Raw genomic sequence first — 22747 nt, 5'->3', positions numbered from 1 at the left:
GATATGGGAAAAACGAAAATCTCGGTTTCGATTTGGTTATACTGACTGCCAACTGCGCCCTCTACCTTATTTTAATAAAAATAAATTTCAAAAATTAAGAAATGATTATAATCGTTAGATTATTCATTACAATTTTGCACCCCTAAAATTTCTGCACCCAGGTTAAGTGCCCCTTTGTCCCCCTGAAACCGTATCTGCTTCCAGCCCCGTAATTTCTTTTCTCATAATCGTCAGCTGACAGAAATTTAAGAAATTAGAGAACTGTGAACCTACAGTTTGACTGTTCGGGCTTTACAAGGATGAGTAAATAGCAATTCCGTCATTAGTGTTCTTAGACGTTTTGATCTGGGTTAATCAAATTTTTATGCTGCAAATTTACATATGGATGCAAGATAATTCTAACATTAGGTGCAGGTTATTTAGACGTTTTTTTTCCTAGGACAATTGAATTCCCGCAGTTTCTTTTTTTTTTATGTGAAAATTGATTTAGGTAAGTCATACCATTGGAGAAAAATTCGGGGTCTGAAACCTTACTTATGGACACAATATTTTTGGTAATTAGTTTCTTTACTGTAGCGGAAATAATGCGGCCACTGGTATAGTTTTGTAATTTTTTGCTTTATTTCGCAAAACTGTGAATTCCTTTAACGTGTTTAACATACTTGATAGAAAGAGTCACTTATAATTCATGCTGCAATACGTGAACAAAATAATTTTGTAAAATTAAGTAATTTTTCATCTATAGACGTTCTTCAGTTCTAGGTGTAGGAAGCAAGGCCTCATTTTTGGAAATGATTTATTCACGCATAATAGGAAGGCAGCCTGGTCTTTGGAGTTAATTTCATACATTTTAGCAATACAAAAAATCAGGAAAAAGTTTGAAAAATAGAAATTCCTAATGCCGGTTAGGATTTAAAATAAGAGCTCTGAGTCACGATGTCCTTCTAATTATCAAAATTCATTAAGATCCGATCACCCACTCGTAAGTTATAAATACCTAATTTTTTCTAATTTTTTCCTCTCCCTTTAGCCCCCCAGATGGTCGAATCTGGGGGGAAAAACGACTTTATCAAGTCAAATTGTGCAGCTCCCTGACACGCCTATCAATTTTCATCGTCCTAGCACGTCCAGAAGCACCAAATTCGCCAAATCAAAGAACCCCTCCCCCCAACTCCCCCAAAGAAAGCAAATAGAAAAATAGTAAAAAAAAACAAGAGCTAAGAGCTCATATGGCACTTGTGACGAGGCAAGAAGAGCTCATATGGTATGAGCTCTAACAAAATTCTAAGAACCAATAGATTGATTTAAAAGGAAAATCAGAGGCTTAATGCCGGTCGAGATCAAACAGTTCGTGGTAACGAACTGTAGTAAGGAGCGACCCGGCTCAATAGTAAACGAAACTCTAAAAAAACGGAATTTTGATGCTAAAATATACATCAAAAGAATCAGATTTTCATGCTGATTTTAAATATGTAATATGTTTCATCAAATTTAGTCCTTGTCATCAAAAGTTATGAGCCTGAAAAAATTTGCCTTATTTTAGAAAATAGGGGAAAAGTAGGGAAATGCGTGTTTCTTTGTTTGTTTGTTTGTTTGTTTGTGGTTTTTTCCCCCAGGGGTCATCGTATCGACCAAGTGGTCCTAGAATGTCGCAAGAGGGCTCATTCTAACGGTAATTAAAGGATCTAGTGCCCTTTTTAACTGACCAAAAAATTGGAGGGCACCTAGGCCCCCTCCCACGCTCAATTTTTCTCCAAAGTCAACAGATCAAAATGTTGAGATAGCCATTTTGTTCCGCATAGTCAAAAACCATAATAACTATTTCTTTGGGAATGACTTACTCCCCCCACAGTCCCTGGGGGAGGGGCTGCAAGTTACAAACTTCGACCAGTGTTTACATATAATAATGGTTATGTGGAAGTGTACAGTCGTTTTCAGGGGATTTTTTTTGGTTTTGGGGGTGGGGCTGAGGGAGGGGGCTATGTGGGAGGATCTTTCCTTGGTGAAATATGTCATGGGGGAACAGAAATTCAATGAAAAGGGCGCAGGATTTTCTAAAATTACTATAAAAAAAAACAATGAAAAAATAAACATGGAAAAGTTTTTTCAATTGAAAGTAAAGAGTAACATTGGAACTTAAAACGAACAGAGATTATTACGCATATGAGGGGTTCTAAAAATACTTTATCATAAAGAGCGAGGTATTTAGGAGGAGATAAATACCTCGCTCTTTATGCTATAGTATTTTTAGTAATTTCAACTATTTATTCTACGGCCTTTCTGATTCAGGGGTCATTCTTAAAGAATTGGGACAAAATTTACGATTTAGTGTAAAGAACGAGGTATTAACCAGGGTACAAACCCCCTCATATACATAATAAAAATTAAAGAATATAAAAGTTTGTTACGTAAGTTAATTCTTAAGTTATGTATATTTTTTACTAATAAAAAAATCGTTAAAAATTAAAAGTTATAGTTGCCTTTTTATGTAACCGAAAAATTGCATGGCCTCCTTCCCCATCCCTTATTTCTCAAAATCGTCTGATCAAAACTAAGAGAAAGCCATTTAGCCAAAAAAGGAATTAATATGCAAATTTCATTATAATAATTTATGTGTGGAGAGCCAAAATCAAACATGCATTAATTCAAAAACGTTCAGAAATTACATAAGAAACTAGTTTTTTAACTGAAAGTAAGGAGCGACATTAAAAACGAACAGAAATTACTCCGTATATGAAATGTGTTGTCCCCTCCGCAATCCCTCGCTCTTTACGCTAAAGCTTTTAATTGTTTTAAAAAGTAGAATTGTGGCAAAGAGTCAAACTTTAGCGTAAAGAGCGAGGGATTGTGGAGGGGACAACCCATTTCATATACGGAGTAATTTCTGTTCGTTTTAAGTTTTAATGTCGCTCCTTACTTTCAGTTAAAAAAAAAACTAGTTTTTTATGTAATTTAAAATAAGAACTCTGAGTCACGATGTCCTTCCAAATATCAAAATTCATTAAGATCCGATCACCCACTCGTAAGTTATAAATACCTCTTTTTATCTAATTTTTCCTCTCCCTTTAGCCCCCCAGATGGTCGAATCTGGGAAAACGACTTTATCAAGCCAATTTGTGCAGCTTCCTGACACGCCTACCAATTTTCATCGTCTTAGCACGTCCAGAAGCACCAAACTCGCCAAATCACTGAACCTCTCCCCCCAACTCCCCCAAAGAGAGCGAATCCAGTACGGTTACGGCAATCACGTATCTACGACATTTGCTTATTCTATCCACCAAGCTTCATCCCGATTCCTCCACTCTAAGCCTTTTCCAAGATTTCCGATTTCCCCCTCCAAATCTCCCAATGTCAACAGATCTGGTCGGGATTTGAAATAAGAGCTCTGAGACATGAATTCCCTATAAATATCATTTTTTTCTAATTGTACCTCAATTTTTCTAATTCTTCCAAATTTACACCTCCCGGCTTCTTCAAAGAGAACGGATCCGTTCCAATTATGTTAATTACGTATCTAGAAATTGTGCTTATTCTTCCCATCAAGTTTCATCCCGATCTCCCCACTATAAGCGTTTTCCAAGATTTCTGTTTCCCTCCTCCAACCCCCATGTCTCTGGATCCAATTCGAGCCGAAAACGGAGCACCTGAGACATAAGATCCTTCTGTATATCTAGTTTCATTAAGATCTTTTCTAAGAATTTCGGTTTCCCTCTCCAACTCCCCCCAATGTCACAGGATCTGGTCGGAATTTAAAATAATAGCTTTAAAGCACAAGATCCTTCTAAATATCAAATTTCATTAATATCTGGTCACCCGTTCGTAAGCTACAAATACCTCATTTTCCCGAATTACCCCTCCCCACCCAACTCCACCAAAGAGATCGGTTCCGGTCTGGTTATGTCAGTCACGTATTTTAGATTTGTTTTTATTCTTCCCATTCAGTTTCATCCTGATCCCTCCGCTTTAAGTATTTTCTAAGATTTCCTGTCCCCCCCCCCCCAACTGCCCCCCAATGACGCTGGACCCGGTTGAGATTTAAAATAAGAGATCTGAGTTACGAAGTCCATCCAAATATGAAGTTTCATGAAGATTTGGTCACTCCTTCGTAAGTTCAAAATACGTCATTTTTTCTAATTTGCATAACGTGGAGCAGTGTTTGAGTATGGATATATATTTCTTTGTTTCTTTTTCCAGTCTTGGAGGATTCTCGTTGAGTCATTTTCGTTCTCTTTTTGTTTTGATGTGTATATTTCATTAAACAATTATTGGTAACGAACTATAAGTAAGAAGTGACTCCTAAAAAACAGAATTTTGATATCAGTAGATGCCAAAAAAAGGATTTTTATGCTGATTCCAATATATAAAATTTATTTTATTTAATGTTACTCATTAAAAGATACGAGCCTGAGAAAATTTATCAGATTTTCAAAAAGGGGAAACTTCGTTTTTAATTTAATATCTAAATATAACAGCTTGTCTTCTTATCTAACGTGTATATTGTAAATGCCTACTTAGTATAGCCCTACTTTATGGGAACTCGCAGATGGTCTTCCAGGCTCCTACTGAGTCTCGACAGATTGTATATTAATTGACACTTTTGTGTAATTAATGAACATTTGCTACTAAAAAAAAATATTCCAATTTTTCGGCAATTGAATTTTCCCAATAAATTTTTTTTTCAGAGCACATGTTTGGTATTTTACGTGATGACGAATAAAGTATATACTTTTTATGTGACTTGGTATTTACCAAGTGACATATAGCGATTTTCAATTTCTGTCCGTCTGTCTGTCTGTCAGTCCCAGTTTTGCTAGTTCGGGCACTTCCAGATAAGCTAGGACGATGAAAATTTCCGGGCAAATCAGGGACCAGACCGTACTAAATTAGATATAGTCTCTTCCCCGATTTGACCATCTGGGGGGGGGGGCGAGCGAACGAGACAGTTGAGAAGAATTTTATTGGCCGATAAAACGAATTATTGTTCTTCTTATGTGTGGTTGCTGGTCTAGGGGTATGATTGTCGCTTAGGGTTGGAGAGGTCTCAGGTTCGAATCATTTTTGTGCGGTTTCATGCTGGTTTTTATTTTTGTTATTATTAATCCCCATAACGCACTTTTATCATTAAAATTCATCGAAATAGTGGTTACCATTCTCGATTCCTGAATCAGCTTCAAATTTGTGTGTCGACTGATGTCATTTTTGTCGACTGACGTCATTATAAGGATTGAGCTGTATGTCGTCATGAAGTTGTTTGTCGACTGACGTCATGTTTGTCAACTGATGAAATAAGAGACCGGGACCCCGGGATACCGGGACACAGGGAATATAAATGACGACCGGGACACTCAAAGAGAAATTACAGACTGGGACACCGGGACACAAATAAAACCGGGACACAGGGAATATAAATGACGACCGGGACACAGGGACACAACTACACAACTATATAAATGACGACGGAGACATACGGAATGTTTGATTAGCAACCACCATCAACAAAGCTCAAGGGCAATCATTAGAATAATGAGGTATAGATCTAAATACGGATTGTTTTTCCCATGGACAATTATATGTTGCATGTTCAAGAGTCGGTAAACCTGACAATCTATTTATATGCACAGACAATGGGACAGCGAAGAATGTTGTATATTCGCAAGTTTTACGTAGTTAAAAACATATATATATATATATATATATATATATATATATATATATATATATATATATATATATATATATATAAATAAGTTGTCTGTCTGTGTGTCTGTCTGTCTGTCAGGTGACGTCATGTTTCTGTGTTGACTGACGTCATCAAGTTAGTTGTCGTCATTTTTGCTACGACGTTGACGTCATTAAAGATATTTAAGACATATATGTTCATGTAGAAATCTATTAATGTTTAAATTTAAAATGACTGATGAACTTACAATGGCAAAAGCCGATGAAGATGCTCAAAGAGTCTATGCCAAAAAACTTGCTGCTGATAGAGAAAGTCAGAAAAGAAAGCGTGCCGAGGAATCAAAAGAACAGCAAGGAAACAGGCTTGAGGCTAAAGAACGCAAAACCGCACAGTTAGATGAAGATCCACCTGGACAGCGAGAGTCAAAACATATCAGAACTGAAAATGATAGCGATGATGATTGGGTTTGGGATTTTGACTTGGATAAGGTCATCAATGCCTACCAGATTTTAGTTAGAAAAACAAAGTTTCGGCGATATGTATTTCATAGTGAAGCCAGTCAGTCGACGGCCAACCTACCATCTTCAAAGATACCACGATAGGAAGACTCTACACCGTTCACCCCAATCAACATGAATGCTTCTTTCTACGCCTGCTTTTGGTGAATGTACCCGGTCCGACATCCTTTGAGTATTTGAGAACTGTAAACGGTACTATACATGACACTTACCGTAGTGCTTGCCAAGCTCTAAATTTATTGGAGAATGACCAACACTGGGATAACTGCATCAATGACGCGTGCGAAACGTCAACCCCAAGTCAAATTCGTGCATTGTTTGGCATCATTTTACTGTCGTCATTTTTGCTATGACGTTGACGTCATTAAAGATATTTAAGACGTATATGTTCACGTAGAAATCTATTAATGTTTAAGTTTAAAATGACTGATGAACTTACAATGTCAAAAGCCGATGAAGATGCTCAAAGAGTCTATGCCAAAAAACTTGCTGCTGATAGAGAAAGTCAGAAAAGAAAGCTTGCCGAGGAATCAAAAGAACAGCAAGGAAACAGGCTTGAGGCTAAAGAACGCAAAACCGCGCAGTTAGATGAAGATCCACCTGGACAGCGAGAGTCAAAACATATCAAAACTGAAAATGATAGCGATGATGATTGGGTTTGGGATTTTGACTTGGATAAGGTCATCAATGCCACCCAGATTTTAGTTAAAAAAACAAAGGTTCGGCGATATGTATTTCATAGTGAAGCCAGTCAGTCGACGGCCAACCTACCATCTTCAAAGATACCACGATAGGAAGACTCTACACCGTTCACCCCAATCAACATGAATGCTTCTTTCTACGCCTACTTTTGGTGAATGTACCCGGTCCGACATCCTTTGAGTATTTGAGAACTGTAAACGGTACTATACATGACACTTACCGTAGTGCATGCCAAGCTCTGAATTTATTGGAGAATGACCAACACTGGGATAACTGCATCAATGACGCGTGCGAAACGTCAACCCCTAGTCCAATTCATGCATTGTTTGGCATCATTTTAACAACTTGCTCTCCATCAGCTCCTACAGAGTTATGGGAAAAATATAAGTCAAAAATGTCCAAAGATATACTCCATCGAAAACAGTTAGAGACGTCAGATATGACTTTTGATTTTACATCAGAAATTTATAACTACACTTTAGTTATTATAGAAGATTTGTGCGTACGTATGGCAAACAAACCTCTTCAGAATTTGGGAATGCCTTCACCTAACCGTATCGCTGCTGTTTCGACATGTGTAGAATTGGATCGTGAACAAAGTTACAGTACGAGTGATCTATTGTCGTATGTACAAAATAACATTTCCAAGTTAACGTCGGAACAAAAAGACATTTATGATACGATAATGCATTGTGTCGATAACAACGTTGGAGAAATTTTCTTTTTGGATGCGACAGGAGGTACTGGTAAAACGTTTGTGATAAAACTGATTCTGGCGTCAATTCGATCAAAAAATGATATAGCGTTGGCAATTGCGTCGTCCGGAATAGCCGCAACATTGCTGCCTGGTGGAAGAACTGCTCATTCCGCTTTGAAATTGCCTCTGAATTTTTTATTTTACAGAAACTCCCACGTGCAATATTTCCAAATCATCTGGGATGGGTAAAGTATTGCAGCAATGCAAACTTATTATTTGGGATGAGTGCACAATGGCGCACAAAAAATCGCTCGAGGCTCTGGATCAATGCTTGAAAGATTTGAGAGGGAAGTCGAAACCCTTTGGCAGCACATTAATATTGCTTGCGGGAGATTTCAGGCAAACATTACCTATAATACCTAGATCAACTCCTGCAGACGAAATGAATGCTTGCCTGAAAAATTCTAATTTATGGGCACACGTAAAAATATTAAAATTAACTACAAATATGCGTGTCCGATTGCAAAACGATGACTCTGGTCAAACATTTTCAGATCAATTGCTGGCAATTGGAAACGGAAAGCTCCCAGTAGTGGGAAAGCCAAGAATGTTGTATATTCGCAATTTTTACGTAGTTTGAAACACATATATAAATCTATCTATATTCACAGGTGGGACACAGGGAAACAACTACAATGGCGCGTAACTAATATGGCGCGTAACGACTTACGCGCGCGGGGGGCTTGGGGGGGGCGCGAAGCGCCCCACCAACTAGGTGTTGGGGTGGCGCGAAGCGCCACCCCAACAGCTTGTATATATATATATATATATATATATATATATATATATATATATATATATATATATATATATATATATATATATATATATATACTAGCTGTTGGGGTGGCGCTTCGCGCCACCCCAACACCTAGTTGGTGGGGGCGCTTCGCGCCCCCCCCAAGCCCCCCCGCGCGCGTAAGTCGTTACGCGCCATAATAGTTACGCGCCATTGTAGTTGTGTCCCTATGTCCCACCTGTGAATATAGATATATATATATATATATGGTTTTAACTACGTAAAACTTGCGAATATACAACATTCTTTGCTGTCCCATTGTCTTTGCATATAAATAGATTGTCAGGTTATCCCCCTGTTTCCCCCGGTGTCCCCGTTGTAGTTGTGTCCCTGTGTCCCGGTCGTCATTTATATTCCCTGTGTCCCGGGTCCCGGTCATCATTTGTATCCCGGTGTCCCGGTCTGTATATACATTCGTTTTTTAGTTTTGTTTTTCTCCTTTATTTTTTTCCTTTTTTTTTCTTTTTTAGCTTATTTAGATTTTTAGATTTTTTAGTTTTTTTTATTAGTTTTTAGTTTTTATTTCTTTTTAGTTTTTTTGTCCCGGTCGTCATTTATATCCCCCTGTTTCCCCCGGTGTCCCCGTTGTAGTTGTGTCCCTGTGTCCCGGTCGTTATTTATATTCCCTGTGTCCCGGTCGTCATTTGTATCCCGGTGTACCGGTCTGTATATACATTCGTTTTTTAGTTTTGTTTTTCTCCTTTATTTTTTTCCTTTTTTTTCTTTTTTAGTTTATTTAGATTTTTAGATTTTTTAGTTTTTTTATTAGTTTTTAGTTTTTTTTTCTTTTTAGTTTTTTTGTAGTTTTTACCTTCTTTTTAGTTTTGTTAATTTTTTTTTTTACTTGTGTCCTGGTCGTCATTTATACTCCCTGTGTCCCGGTGCTTTGTTGATTGCTAATCGAACATTCCTTTTGTCCTGGTCGCTTTCTCTTTGAGTGTCGTCATTTATTTTTTTCTTTTTTAGTTCTTTTAGTTTTTACCTTTTTTAGTTTTTTTTTAGTTTTTAGTTTTTTTAGTTTTTTACCTTTTTTTAGTTTTTTTAGTTTTTTAGCTTTTTTATTTTTTTTATTAGTTTTTAGTTTTTTTGTAGTTTTTGCCTTTTTTTTTAGTTTTTTGTCCTGGTCGCTTTCTCTTTGAGTGTCGTCATTTATTAGTTTTTTCCTTTTTTTTTTTAGTTTTTTATTGGTTTTTACCTTTATTTTAGCTTATTTTTCAGTTTTTTCCTTTTTTTTAGTTTTTTTTTATTTTTTATTTTTTTTAGTTTTTTACCTTTTTTTAGTTTTTTTAGTTTTTTTAGTTTTTTAGCTTTTTTACTTTTTTTATTAGTTTTTAGTTTTTTTTTGTAGTTTTTGCCTTTTTTTAGTTTTTTCAGTTTTTTTTTTAGTTTTTTATTGGTTTTTACCTTTATAGTTTTTTTAGTTTTTTAGCTTTTTTATTTTTTTTATTAGTTTTTAGTTTTTTTTGTAGTTTTTGCCTTTTTTTAGTTTTTTCAGTTTTGACGTCACCTAATCCAGTTTTTTCAGGTGACGTCACCTGACACATCCATCCACACATCCATCCATCCATCCATCCACAGACAACTTATTTTTATATATATATATATATATATATATATATATCTATATATATAAAAATAAGTTGTCTGTGTGTGGATCTGTGGATCTGTGGATCAGGTGACGTCACCTGAAAAAACTGGATCAGGTGACGTCAAAACTGAAAATACTAAAAAAAGGCAAAAACTACAAAAAAAACTAAAAACTAATAAAAAAAATAAAAAAGCTAAAAAACTTAAAAAACTAAAAAAAGGCAAAAACTACAAAAAAAACTAAAAACTAATAAAAAAGCTAAAAAACTAAAAAAACTAAAAAAAGGCAAAAACTACAAAAAAAACTAAAAACAAATAAAAAAAATAAAAAAGCTAAAAAACTAAAAAAACTAAAAAAACTAAAAAAACTAAAAAAAGGTAAAAAACTAAAAAAACTAAAAACTAAAAAAAACTAAAAAAAAGGAAAAAACTGAAAAATAAGCTAAAATAAAGGTAAAAACCAATAAAAAACTAAAAAAAAAACTGAAAAAACTAAAAAAAGGCAAAAACTACAAAAAAAAACAAAAACTAATAAAAAAAAGTAAAAAAGCTAAAAAACTAAAAAAAATAAAAAAACTAAAAAAGGTAAAAAACTAAAAAAAATAAAAAATAAAAAAAAAACTAAAAAAAAGGAAAAAACTGAAAAATAAGCTAAAATAAAGGTAAAAACCAATAAAAAACTAAAAAGAAAAAAAGGAAAAAACTAAAAAAAAATTTCATCTAAAAAACTAAAAAAAACTAAAAAAGGTAAAAACTAAAAGAACTAAAAAAGAAAAAAATAAATGACGACACTCAAAGAGAAAGCGACCAGGACAAAAGGAATGTTCGATTAGCAATCAACAAAGCACCGGGACACAGGGAGTATAAATGACGACCAGGACATAAGTAAAAAAAACTAACAAAACTAAAAAGAAGGTAAAAACTACAAAAAAACTAAAAAGAAAAAAAAACTAAAAACTAATAAAAAAACTAAAAAATCTAAAAATCTAAATAAACTAAAAAAGAAAAAAAAGGAAAAAAATAAAGGAGAAAAACAAAACTAAAAAACGAATGTATATACAGACCGGGACACCGGGATACAAATGACGACCGGGACAAAGGGAATATAAATGACGACCGGGACACAGGGACACAACTACAACGGGGACACCGGGGGAAACAGGGGGATATAAATGACGACCGGGACACCGGGACAGGGAATGGCCGATTAGCAATCACCATCAACAAAGCTCAAGGACAATCATTAGAATCATGAGGTATAGATCTGAATACAGATTGTTTTCCCATGGACCATTATATGTTGCATGTTCAAGAGTCGGTAAACCTGACAATCTATTTATATGCAAAGACAATGGGACAGCAAAGAATGTTGTATATTCGCAAGTTTTACGTAGTTAAAACCATATATATATATATATATATATATATATATATATATATATATATATATATATATATATATATATATATATATATATATATATATATATATATATATATATATATATATATATATATATATATATATATATATATATATATCTATATTCACAGGTGGGACATAGGGACACAACTACAATGGCGCGTAACTATTATGGCGCGTAACGACTTACGCGCGCGGGGGGGCTTGGGGGGGTTGGGCGAAGCGCCACCCCAACAGCTAGTCTATAATAGATATTATACTATAATAGATATTATTATACGCGCCACCCCAACAGCTAGTATATATATATATATATATATATATATATATATATATATATATATATATATATATATATATATATATATATATATATATATATATATATATATATATATATATATATATATATATATTCACAGTTGGGACACAGGGACACAACTACAATGGCGCGTAACAACTTACGCGCGCGGGGGGCTTGGGATATAAATAAGTTGTATGTATGTCTGTCTGTTACACTATCTTTACCGTTACACCGTTACACGTTATTACCGTTATAAAAGAAAAAAAACTAAAGAAAAGGTAAAGAACAAAAAAAAAGAAAAAAACAAAAAGCAAAAAACTGAAAAAGCTAAAAAAGTGTAAAGAAGAAGAAAAAACCAAACAAAGAAAAATAACTAAAAAGAAAAAAAAGAAAAAACTAAAAAAGAAAAAAATAAGAAACTCAAAAAAGAAAAAAGAAAAATTAAAAAAGAAAAAACTAAAAAAAGAAAAACCAAGAAAGGAGAAAAAACAAAAAAATAAAGAAGAAAAAGAAAACTAAAAAAGAGGGAAAAAATAAAAAACTTTAAGAGGTAAAAAACTAAAAAGGAAAAAAGGATAAAAACAAAAACAAAAAACTAGAAAAAAAAACAAAAAAGGAAAAAAACTAAAAAAGAATACAAATTAAAAAAAGAAGAAACTAAAAAAAAGAAAAAAGAAAAACTAAAATAACAGAAAAACTGAGAAAACATCAAAAATCTAAAAAAAAGGAAGAAAAAACAAAAAAGCAATCATTTAAAAAAAACTAAATATAAGAGGTTTCAGTTCTTTTACATTTTCTCTACCACTCTGTCTTAATCATGTATTCAATAATACTTTTTTTTGAATAATAAGTATTCAAAAAATTGAGGCTCTTCCAATTTTATTAAATTGTTTAAAATGTAAAAAACTGGTAATTGCACAAATATTTCAATATATTTGAACAATGGATTAAAGTAATTCGAAAACCTTAAAACAGAAACCCAAAAGTTTAAGGTTTATTAGAAATTGTTGAGCTTTGAGTGCCAGGTACACAAAGAGATTTTGTCCAAGTTTCAATTAGTTTGAAATGTTACCAAATGTCAAATGTCAAATGTTACCAAAAATTGAACACCAGGACGAAACACTGGAGCAACGCAAAACCGTGTAGTTAGAAGAAAATCAACATGGACAGCGAGAATCAAAACGTATCAAAACTGAAAATGATAGCGATGATGATTGGGTTTGGGACATAGACTTGGATAAGGTCATCAATGCCTACCAGATTTCAGTAAAAAAAAAACAAAGGTTCGGCGATATACAAGCCGAGGTAAAACAAAGCAAACAAACTGAAAGTGATAGCGATGATCCAAAAAAAAAACTAAAAATAGACTAAAAAAAATATAAAAGCAAACAAAATTGAAAAATTTTCTTTTTGGATGCGCCAGGAGGTACTGGCACAACTTTTCTAATAAGATTGATTCTGGCATCAATTCGATCCAAAAATAACACAGCGTTGGCCCTTGCATCGTCCGGAATAGCCGCAACGTTGCTGCCTGGTGGTAGAACTGCTCATTCAGCTTTGAAATTGCATCTGAATATGCAATCTACAGAAACTCCCACGTGAAACATTTCCAAATCATCTGGGATGGGTAAAGTATTGCAGCAATGCAAACTTATTGTTTGGGACGAGTGCACAATCGCAAACAAAAAATCTCTCGAGGCTCTTGACCGATCATTGCAAGATTTGCGAGGAAATTTCAAACCCTTTGGCAGCACATTAATATTGCTTGCGGGAGATTTCAGGCAAACATTTTATTCCTAGCAAACCTGTTATTCCTAGATCTGCACCTGCGGATGAAATGAATGCTTGCCTGAAAAATTCTAATTTATGGGTACACGCACAGACATTAAAATTAACTATGAATATGCGAGTCCGATTGCAAAACGATCACTCTGGTGAAATATTTTCAGATCAGTTGCTGGCAATCGGAAACGGAAAGCTCCAAGTTGACTCAATTTCAGAACGTATACAACTGCCTCCTGAATTCTGTAATTTAGTGACGTCAAAAAATGATTTGGTTGAAAAGGTTTCCAAATATTTTAACCAATTATAAAAATCATAAATGGCTAAGTGAACGAGCTATTCTGGCAGCCAAGAACAAAGACGTCCACGAAATCGGCATTATTATTCTGGCCAAGATTCGAGACCAGGCAGTCATTTACAAGTCAGTCAACACAGTTCTGAAATCAAATGAAGCGGTTAACTATCCATCAGAATTTTTAAATTCCCTAGATCTCCCAGGGTTTCCACCACAAATGCTACAACTAAAAATAGGCGTACCAATAATGCTGTTGCGAAATGCTAACCCACCAAACCTTTGCAACGGCACGCGACTTGCCGTAAAAAAACAAAAAAAAAAAACAAAAAAAAAACAATGGAAAACGTAATAGAGGCTACAATTTTGAAAGTGCCTTCCGAGGGCGAGACTCACACGGTTAGTAGACATGCCACACCGAGCATGTGAGCAAGTCAAAAATGAAAATGAAGAGCAAGACACACGCGGTTGGAAGACATGCGACACCAAACTTGTGAGCGAGTCAATGAAAATCAACCTGGATAGCGAGAATCAATACGTGTCAAAATTGAAAACGATAGCGATTATGATTGGGTTTGGAATTTTGACATGGATAAGGTCTTCAATGTCTACCATGGCTTTAAATATCAGAAACCTGGACTAGATAAATCGTTGGAAGAAAAATAAGTTTTGTCCCACCACCTGAAAAATTAAAAGAAACAAAGACTCGACGTTATATCTTTCATAATGACAAAAGACAAGCCGGGGCAAAAGAAGGGGCTATTGTCTCACCACCTGAACAATTAGAAGAAACAAAGGTGTTCATCAATGCCTACTATACCTTTGAAAACCAAAAACTTTGACCAGATTTAAATCATTCGAAGAAAAAGCAATTTTTGTCCCACTACCTAAAAAATTAAAAGAAACAAATGTGTGACAATACGTATTTAATAATGACAAAAAACAAGCCGAGGCAGAAGTTCAAGGTCCAATAAAAAAAAAGTAATGTTACAAAGGCATTTCTTCTAATTTAAGGTTTTTGGACGTCATAATATAAAAAAAGTCTCAAATTATCTGCGTTTAGAAGACAAGCGACAGTGAGAATCCATGTATAGGAGCGTGCCGAGTTCCAGGGTCCGAAACCATACACACACACACACACACACACACACACACACATATATATATATATATATATATATATATATATATATATATATATATATATATATATATATATATATATATATATATATATATATATATATATATATATATACATTTATTAATAATTTCGGATTTATTGAAATTTAAAACGGGAAGAGAGATAGTTCGAAAACCATTTTGTTTTCAGTAAAGTGCAAATTATGTTCTGGTCTTTAGAAAGCGCAGGGAATTTCATTTATATATTGATGATGATTAGTGCTAGTTTTACGCTTTCATAATTATTTTACTTTATTTTTTCTCATATTTGGTTTAATGTAGCTCTTTACTTTTCTTGGAAAAACTTTATTGTGGAAAACGTGTTTTAAAACTAATTTTTATTTGTTTTTGATTGACATAGTCTTTTCCATTGGTTGCAAACAGAATATTGTAAATCTTTTTGCTTTTTATGGCACTTGCCCGTCGGCCAAGTGCCATATAGCGATCATAATCTCTGTCCGTCTATCGGATGGTCGGTCCCGGTTTTGCTAGTTCGGGCACTTACAGATAAGCTAGGACGATGAAAGTGGGCAAACGTATCAGGAACCAGACCAGATTAAATTAGAAATGGTCGCTTCCTTGATTTGACCATCGGGGGAGAGCGAAGGGACGGTTAATTCGAAAAAATTGGAAAAAATAAGGTATTTTTAACTTACGAATGGGTGATTGGATCTTAATGAAATTTGATATTTAGAAGGACTTCGTGTCTCGGAACTCTCTTCTTTAAATCCTGACCGGATCTGGTGACAATTGGGGGATTAGGAGGGGGAAACCAGAAATCTTGGGAAACGCTTAGAGTCGAGAGATTGGGATGAAACTTGGTGGTAAGAATAAGCACAAGTACTAGATGCGTGATTGACATAACCGGACCGGGTCCGCTCTCTTTGGGGGATCTGGAGGAGATTTCCAGTGCTCTGGCGAGTTCGGTGCTTCTGGACATGCTAGGACGATGAAAATTGGTGGGCGTGTCAGGGACCTGCACAAATTGACTTGATAACAGTCGTTTTCCCGATTCAACCATCTGGCGAGGGCTTGGGGGAGTGGATCGTGAAAATTGAGGTATGTTTATCTTACGAATGGGTGATCGGATCTTTATGAAATTTAATATATAGAAAGATTTCATGTCTCAAAATGCTCCGTTTTCAATTCGGATCTCATCTGGGGACATTGGGGGGGGGGGTGAAGCTGGGAAACGGAAAATTTGGAAAACGCTTAGAGGTGAGAGATCGGGATGAAACTTGATGGGAAGAATAAGCACAAGTTCTAGATACGTGATTGACATAACCGAACCGGATCCGATCTTTTTGGGGGAGTTGGAGGGATTTCTAGTGCTTTGGCGAGTTCTGTGCTTCCATCAAAATCGATTACTCTAGCACCAAGTCTAATTTTAGGTTCCGACCTCGTCACAAGTGCCATATGAGCTCTTGGCTCTTGTTCTTTATAAGAACCCAGATTGTGGCTTACTGTTAATATGCTGGACATAATTATGCAATAATTCCTAGTAACACTATAATGTTTCGGATTGATCGGTACGAGAGCAATATTCAAATATATAGGTTATATTTGTAACCTTTAGGGCTCTATAAAGTTGACGGAATTCTAATCCCCCCCCCTCGTGCTACGACGTCGAGTATAGATAAATTTTAATCAAATATGCCGCTCTGTACGCCTTGAAAGTTTCAACTTAATTCCCATAACATTTCCTGAGATATTGCAGATGCACCCTTTTGACAGCCTTGAATGTAAACAGTGCTTTTTGATTTGACTCCATTTCCCAGTCAGCACGCCCTGATGAATTTAACTTAATGCCCTTAAGTGTTCCTGAAATAGCGCAGATATGCCCTGTGGACAAAGTTGGATGCACATAATGTTTTTAAAAACCTTTTTGGGAAACAAAAGGGCAAAAAGATGTCTAATGCTTAAATACTATATAAAGTTACAATATAAATTATGTAGTCTCATGTTAGATGTATTATATTCTAGAATTTTTATCAAAGTATTTCAGATGTACTTATTGCTACTGATTTGTTTATTCTGTACTTTTTTGGTATCTGCTGAAGATACGAATATACATAAGATACGTATATAGTTCAGTATTTATTTTCTATTTTTGGTTAATTTTAGTTTATTCTGATCATAGATCCAGTTTTTGTATAAATAATTTTACGAACCTTTAATATCTGCAGTGTCTTTTGAGCATTTTGTTCTTCCAAAATAAAAGAAGAAAATATGTCCAAATTAATATTTAAATACCATGTTAGGCTGGTTATTAGGTAGAATAAATTATGATAACAGAAATACAAATGATGTAGTGCCACAGTAGGTGTAATAGATTTTGCAATGTCTATGAAAAAATATAAGTATTTTAGAGGTATTAATTTTCTCTGTTTTCAGCGTGCGATATGAACGTCCATAAGAGATGTGTGGAGAGTGTCCCTAATCTTTGTGGCTGTGATCACACCGAACGACGCGGCAGAATGCAGCTGAAAATTAGCTGTACACGGGACAAACTTACGCTAGAAGGTAATCTAAAATCGTTCAACTTATGAGTTTTGATCCTTGATCTGACAGCATTGCCTTTTGTGTTAAGGCAGGACGGGCTCTCGAGGAATCTTCCTATACCTTCCATGTTAAACATTTGGAGTTTGCCTAACGTTCCTGAATTAGTGATTTCAGCGGTTTTTATTTTAGCAGATATAAAATAATCTGGTGAATATTTTGATCTATTCATTTTTTTTTTTTTATATAATTCCAAAATGATTATAAAATCTGTTTCGGGTTTGCATTCTAGATTGCTACACTTGACACTGTTGTTATGGAGAATACAAAAATAGAGCAAAAAATATTCTATTCAATAATCAGAAACTTATTTCTATAATGTATACTTGCTGGCTTCAGTTCCTTCAAATACTTTATATATTTTTGTTTTGAAGTCAGAAATTCTCCTCAAAAGACTATATACAGCTGTAATCGGAGCGCGTGAGAATGCATAAATTAGATCAAGAGACTAACCACTCGGATAGATCTTGAGCGATTCAGTGAAGTATTAGTTAGTTGTAACCGGTTTAAAAAGAGTCTGGAGAATAAGTAGCGTGCAGACACCAAACTGCTGGTTAATAAATATATTAAAAAAAAAATTATATTGCACAAATAATTACAAGAAGAATTGCTAAGGATAACCTGCGCCTAATCTTAATTTTGAGTGAGAAACCCCTTAAGTTGAACCTTCCCATGTTCGTTTAGTTGAAGCGACGAAGAAACTGATAACTTTGTCTTTGACCGAGTTGCCGCCTCTGTAAAAGGATTGACTAGGGAGAAAAATGCTTTGAATTCCGCTAGGCCTTAAGCAAACAACGACAAAAGGTTGAACAGATTTTCTGTTATCTCGTGTTACATTTTGTCTCATCAGTAGATGCTTTTGTTCACCACCAGATTTCTAGGGAGAAAATAGCTTTATAGGTCCATTTTTTGCGTCGATCCTGCATTGTGTTTCTACAGCTTAGTTTGTTGTTTTCCACCAAGAAAAACAACATCTGCAATGTTATCAAAGGATAAACCAGCAAAAACTCAACTAATCTGATACCCCATCAGTAGAAATTTCAAGCTCCTATTAACAAAAATAAAAAAAGACAAGTTTTTCAACTAAAAGTAAGGAGCAACTTTAAAACATATAACAAACAGAAATTATTACGTACATGAAGGGGGTTGCTCCTCCTCAACACCTCGTTCTTTACGTTTTTTGGTGCTTTTTTGAAAAGCTTCTTATTGTTCTAATTAAATGAAAATAGTGTTTCAGATATCGCTCTTAAAGAAATGGGACATAACCCACACTTTTATTTAATTTTTTATCTATTTTAATGCCAGGAAATCTGGGTGCTTCTCCACGGAAAAATCCCTCCTTCCCACCGATTTGTTCTCTAGACAATTCAATCGTGGTTTAAATTTACCCCGGACAATTACCCTTAACATCTCCACATGTAATATTGAGTCAGCAAAGAGAGAGCAAGACATAAGCAGAATTTTGTATAGAAATTCTGGCAAATCCCCCAGTGGGAAATTTCCCCAGAAAATTCACACCCTGGAAACTTCCCTCCCTATGGAAAATTATCCCCGTGGAAGATCCAACCAGCAGAAAATTCGAAAAATACTTCCCAACAACAAATACTATACGTAACAATGGGCAAATTTGTAACTTAAATACCTTTCCCCAGGGGCTGGGGGGCCATGATATCTCCAACGGGATAGTTATTCGGCTTTTCAACTATACTGAACAAAATGACTCTCAGAATTTTGATCGGGCGATTTTGAGATAAAAAGGGGCGTGGGATAGGGCCTAGCTGCCCTCCAATTTTTCGGTCACTTGAAAAGGGCACTAGAACATTTGATTTCCGTTCGGATCAGCCCCGTCCCGCTATTCTAGGACCAGTAGGTCAATACGATCACCCCTGAAAAAAAGAACAAATAAACACGCATCCGTGATCTTTCTTCTGGCAAAAAATACAAAATTCCACATTTTTGCAGATAGCAGTTTGAAACTTCTACAATAGGGCTCTCTGATACGCTGAATCTAATGGTGTGATTTTCACACCATTGCCTGAATCTGATGGTGCGATTTTAAGATTCTATCCCTTTTATGGGGTGCTTCCTCTTTTAATGCAATTTTTCGCAGGCTCGTAACCTTTGATGGGTAAGACTAAACTTGATTTGTCAAAATTCTGCTTTTTAGAGTTTCGATTACTAATGAGCCGGGTCGCTCCTTACTTACAGTTCGTTACCACGAACCGTTTGAGAATACAAAATCTCTTGTTTTCCCCGAGGAGGAAAGTCACAGGTATGTGTTGTTCTTTTAACAGGTGTTCGTAAGGGTCGCAATAAGTCGTCTGAGAAAATTGGGAGCGGACTCCTAAAGATTAAGCGTTCCTTTTAAGTAACCAAAAAGATGGCGCTCCAGCAAACAGATACAGAGTAATTTATTAACAAAAACAACAGTCATAGTAACGAGTAAGATCAGTATTGTATTATACAAACAAAATAAGGAACGCATTTATCAGTAATCTTTGTCCTTGTCTGTTGTGGTGGCAATAATCGATTTTTATGGCACTTGGTATTAACCAAGTGACATATAGCAATCGCAAATTCTGTCGGTCTGTCTGTCGGTCTCTCGGTCTGTCTGTCGGTCCCGGTTTTGCTACTTTAGGCACTTCCAGGTAAGCTAGGACGATGAAATTTGGCAGGCGTATGAGGGACCGGACCAGATTAAATTAGAAATAGTCGTTTTCCAGATTTGACCATCTGCGGGGAGAGTGGGGGGCCGTTAATTCGGAAAAAATAGAAAAATCGAAGTATTTTTAACTTACGAACGGTTGATCAGATCTTAATGAAATTTGATGTTTGGAAGGATATCGTGTCTCAGAGCTGTTATTTTAAATCCCGACTGGATCTGGTGATATTGGGGGGAGTTGGGAGGGGAAACCTAAAATCTTGGATAACACTTAGAGTGGAGGGATCTGGATGATACTTGGTGGGAAAAATAAGCACAAGTCCTAGATACATGATTGACATAACCGGAACGGATCCGCTCTCTTTGGGGTAGTTGGGGGGGGGATTAATTCTGAAAAATTAGAAAAAATGAGGTATTTTTAACTTACGAACGGGTGATCAGATCTCAATGAAATTTGATATTTAGAAGGATATCGTGTCTCAGAGCTCTTATTTTAAATCCCGACTGGATCTGGTGACATTGGGGGAAGGTCGGGAGGGGGAAACCTAAAACTTGGAAAACACTTAGAGTGGAGGGATCGGGATGAGACTTGGTAGGGAAAATAAGCACCAGTCCTAGATACATGATTGACATAACCGGAACGGATCCGCTCTCTTTGGGGTAGTTGGGGGGGGTTAATTCGGAAAAATTAGATATAATGAGGTATTTTTAACTTACGAACGGGTGATCGGATCTCAATGAAATTTGATCTTTAGAAGGATATCGTGTCTCAAAGCTCTTATTTTAAGTCGCGACCGGATCTGGTGACATTGGAGGGAGTTTGGGGTGGGGGAACCTAAAATGATGGAAAACGCTAAAGTGATTAGAAAACGCTTCTAATTCTGAAAAATTAGAAAAATGACGTATTTTCAACTTACGAAGGAGTTATCGGATCTTAATGAAATTTCATATTCATAAGGACCTCGTAACTCAGATCTCTTATTTTAAATCTCAACCGGATCCAGCGTAATTGGGGGGGAGGGCAGTTGGGGATACCGGAAATCTTTGAAAATACTTAAAGCGGTTAGATCAGGATGAAACTGGATGGTAAGAATAAAAACCTGTCTAAGATACGTGACTGACATAACCGGACCGGATCTGCTCTCTTTGGTGTAGTTGGGGGGGAGGGGGGGGGGGTAATTTTGAAAATTGAGGTACTTGTAACTTACGAAAGGGTGACCAGATCTTAATGAAATTTGATATTTAGAAGGATCTTGTGCTTTAAAGCTCTAATTTTGAATTCTGACCAGATCCTGTGACATTGGGGGGATTGGAGGGGGAAACCGGAATTCTTGGAAAACGTGAAAATTGGGGTATTTTTATCTTACGAATAGGTGATCGGATCTTAATGAAATTTGATATTTAGAAGGAATTCATGTCTCAGAGCTCTTATTTCAAATCTCGACCAGATCTTTTGATATTTGGGGGAGTTGGAGGGGGAATCTTGGAAAACACTTTGAGTGGAGGAATCGGGATGAAGCTTGGTGGATAGAATAAGCAAATGTCCTTGATACGTGATTGACGTAACCGTACTGGATTCGCTCTCTTTGGGGGAGTAGGGGGAGGGGTTCAGTGATTTGGCGAGTTTGGTGCTTCTGGACGTGCTAGGACGATGAAAATTTGTAGGCGTGTCAGGGAGCTGCACAAATTGACTTGATAAAGTCGTTTTCCCAGATTCGACCATTTGGGGGGCTAAAGGGAGAGGAAAAATTAGAAAAAATTAGGTATTTATAACATACGAGTGGGTGATCGGACCTTAATGAATTTTGATATTTAGAAGGACATCGTGACTCAGAGCTCTTATTTTAAATCCTGACCGGCATTAAGCCTCTTATTTTCCTTTTAAATCAATCTATTGATTCATAGAATTTTGTTAGAGCTCATACCATATGATCTCTTGGCTCTTAGCTCTTCATGCCTCGTCACAAGTGCCATATGAGCTCTTAGCTCTTGTTATGATGAGTGTTGGCACTGACTGGTATAAGTGGAGGGACCAGTGAACGATATCTTTCGGAGGAATGACGTTAGGTAGGAAATGACGGTCTCTGAGAAGGTAGACATTAATTTGAAACGCCTGTCATGTGGAATTGGTATTTTTAGGGTAGAAAGAGCATTCTAGTGAGTGGTATTCTTTATATTAGAAGCAAGGAAAACTCTGTTTCGTTCTTGAATCGTTTGTTAAATTATAGGAGAACTTAGTTAATTGCTATTAAGAACCAGAGGGCTGCTACCCTCGTACCTTGTGATAATTTGTCTGTCATCTCAGTCCACTCGAAATGGACTTCACCTGAGACGAGAGAGTATACACACTGGTAGTGACTTAGTAGAAAGTCAATGACCAATAGCAGAATGTGCTTACTGATGCTCATAATTTTTAGGTTACTTGCTGTTGTGTAGTGGTGGGTGAATCAAAAAGGTAACTCTGAATATGATGTTGAAAGTGAAAAATTATTAAGTTTTG

At 35.7% G+C, this 22747-nt stretch overlaps 1 protein-coding gene across 8 annotated transcripts in view; it reads left to right on the top strand.

Annotated features, from left to right (window-relative positions):
- LOC136039963 (protein kinase C, brain isozyme-like) overlaps positions 1-22747 on the top strand; it is a 231924-nt gene that overhangs the window by 112881 nt on the left and 96296 nt on the right. For all 8 annotated transcript variants that reach the window (XR_010620599.1, XM_065723995.1, XM_065723994.1 and 5 more), the window contains exon 5: positions 17421-17549. Coding sequence is in view for 7 of the 8 variants with exons in the window: in XM_065723995.1 (XP_065580067.1) it covers positions 17421-17549 (129 nt within the window). In the remaining variant the exon portion in view is untranslated. The remainder of the gene's footprint in view (positions 1-17420; positions 17550-22747) is intronic.

The sequence above is a fragment of the Artemia franciscana genome, chromosome 20 (assembly GCF_032884065.1).
Source record: "Artemia franciscana chromosome 20, ASM3288406v1, whole genome shotgun sequence".
In the NCBI taxonomy this organism is placed as follows: Eukaryota; Metazoa; Arthropoda; class Branchiopoda; order Anostraca; family Artemiidae; genus Artemia; species Artemia franciscana.
This window is presented reverse-complemented; position numbering and strand designations above follow the sequence as displayed.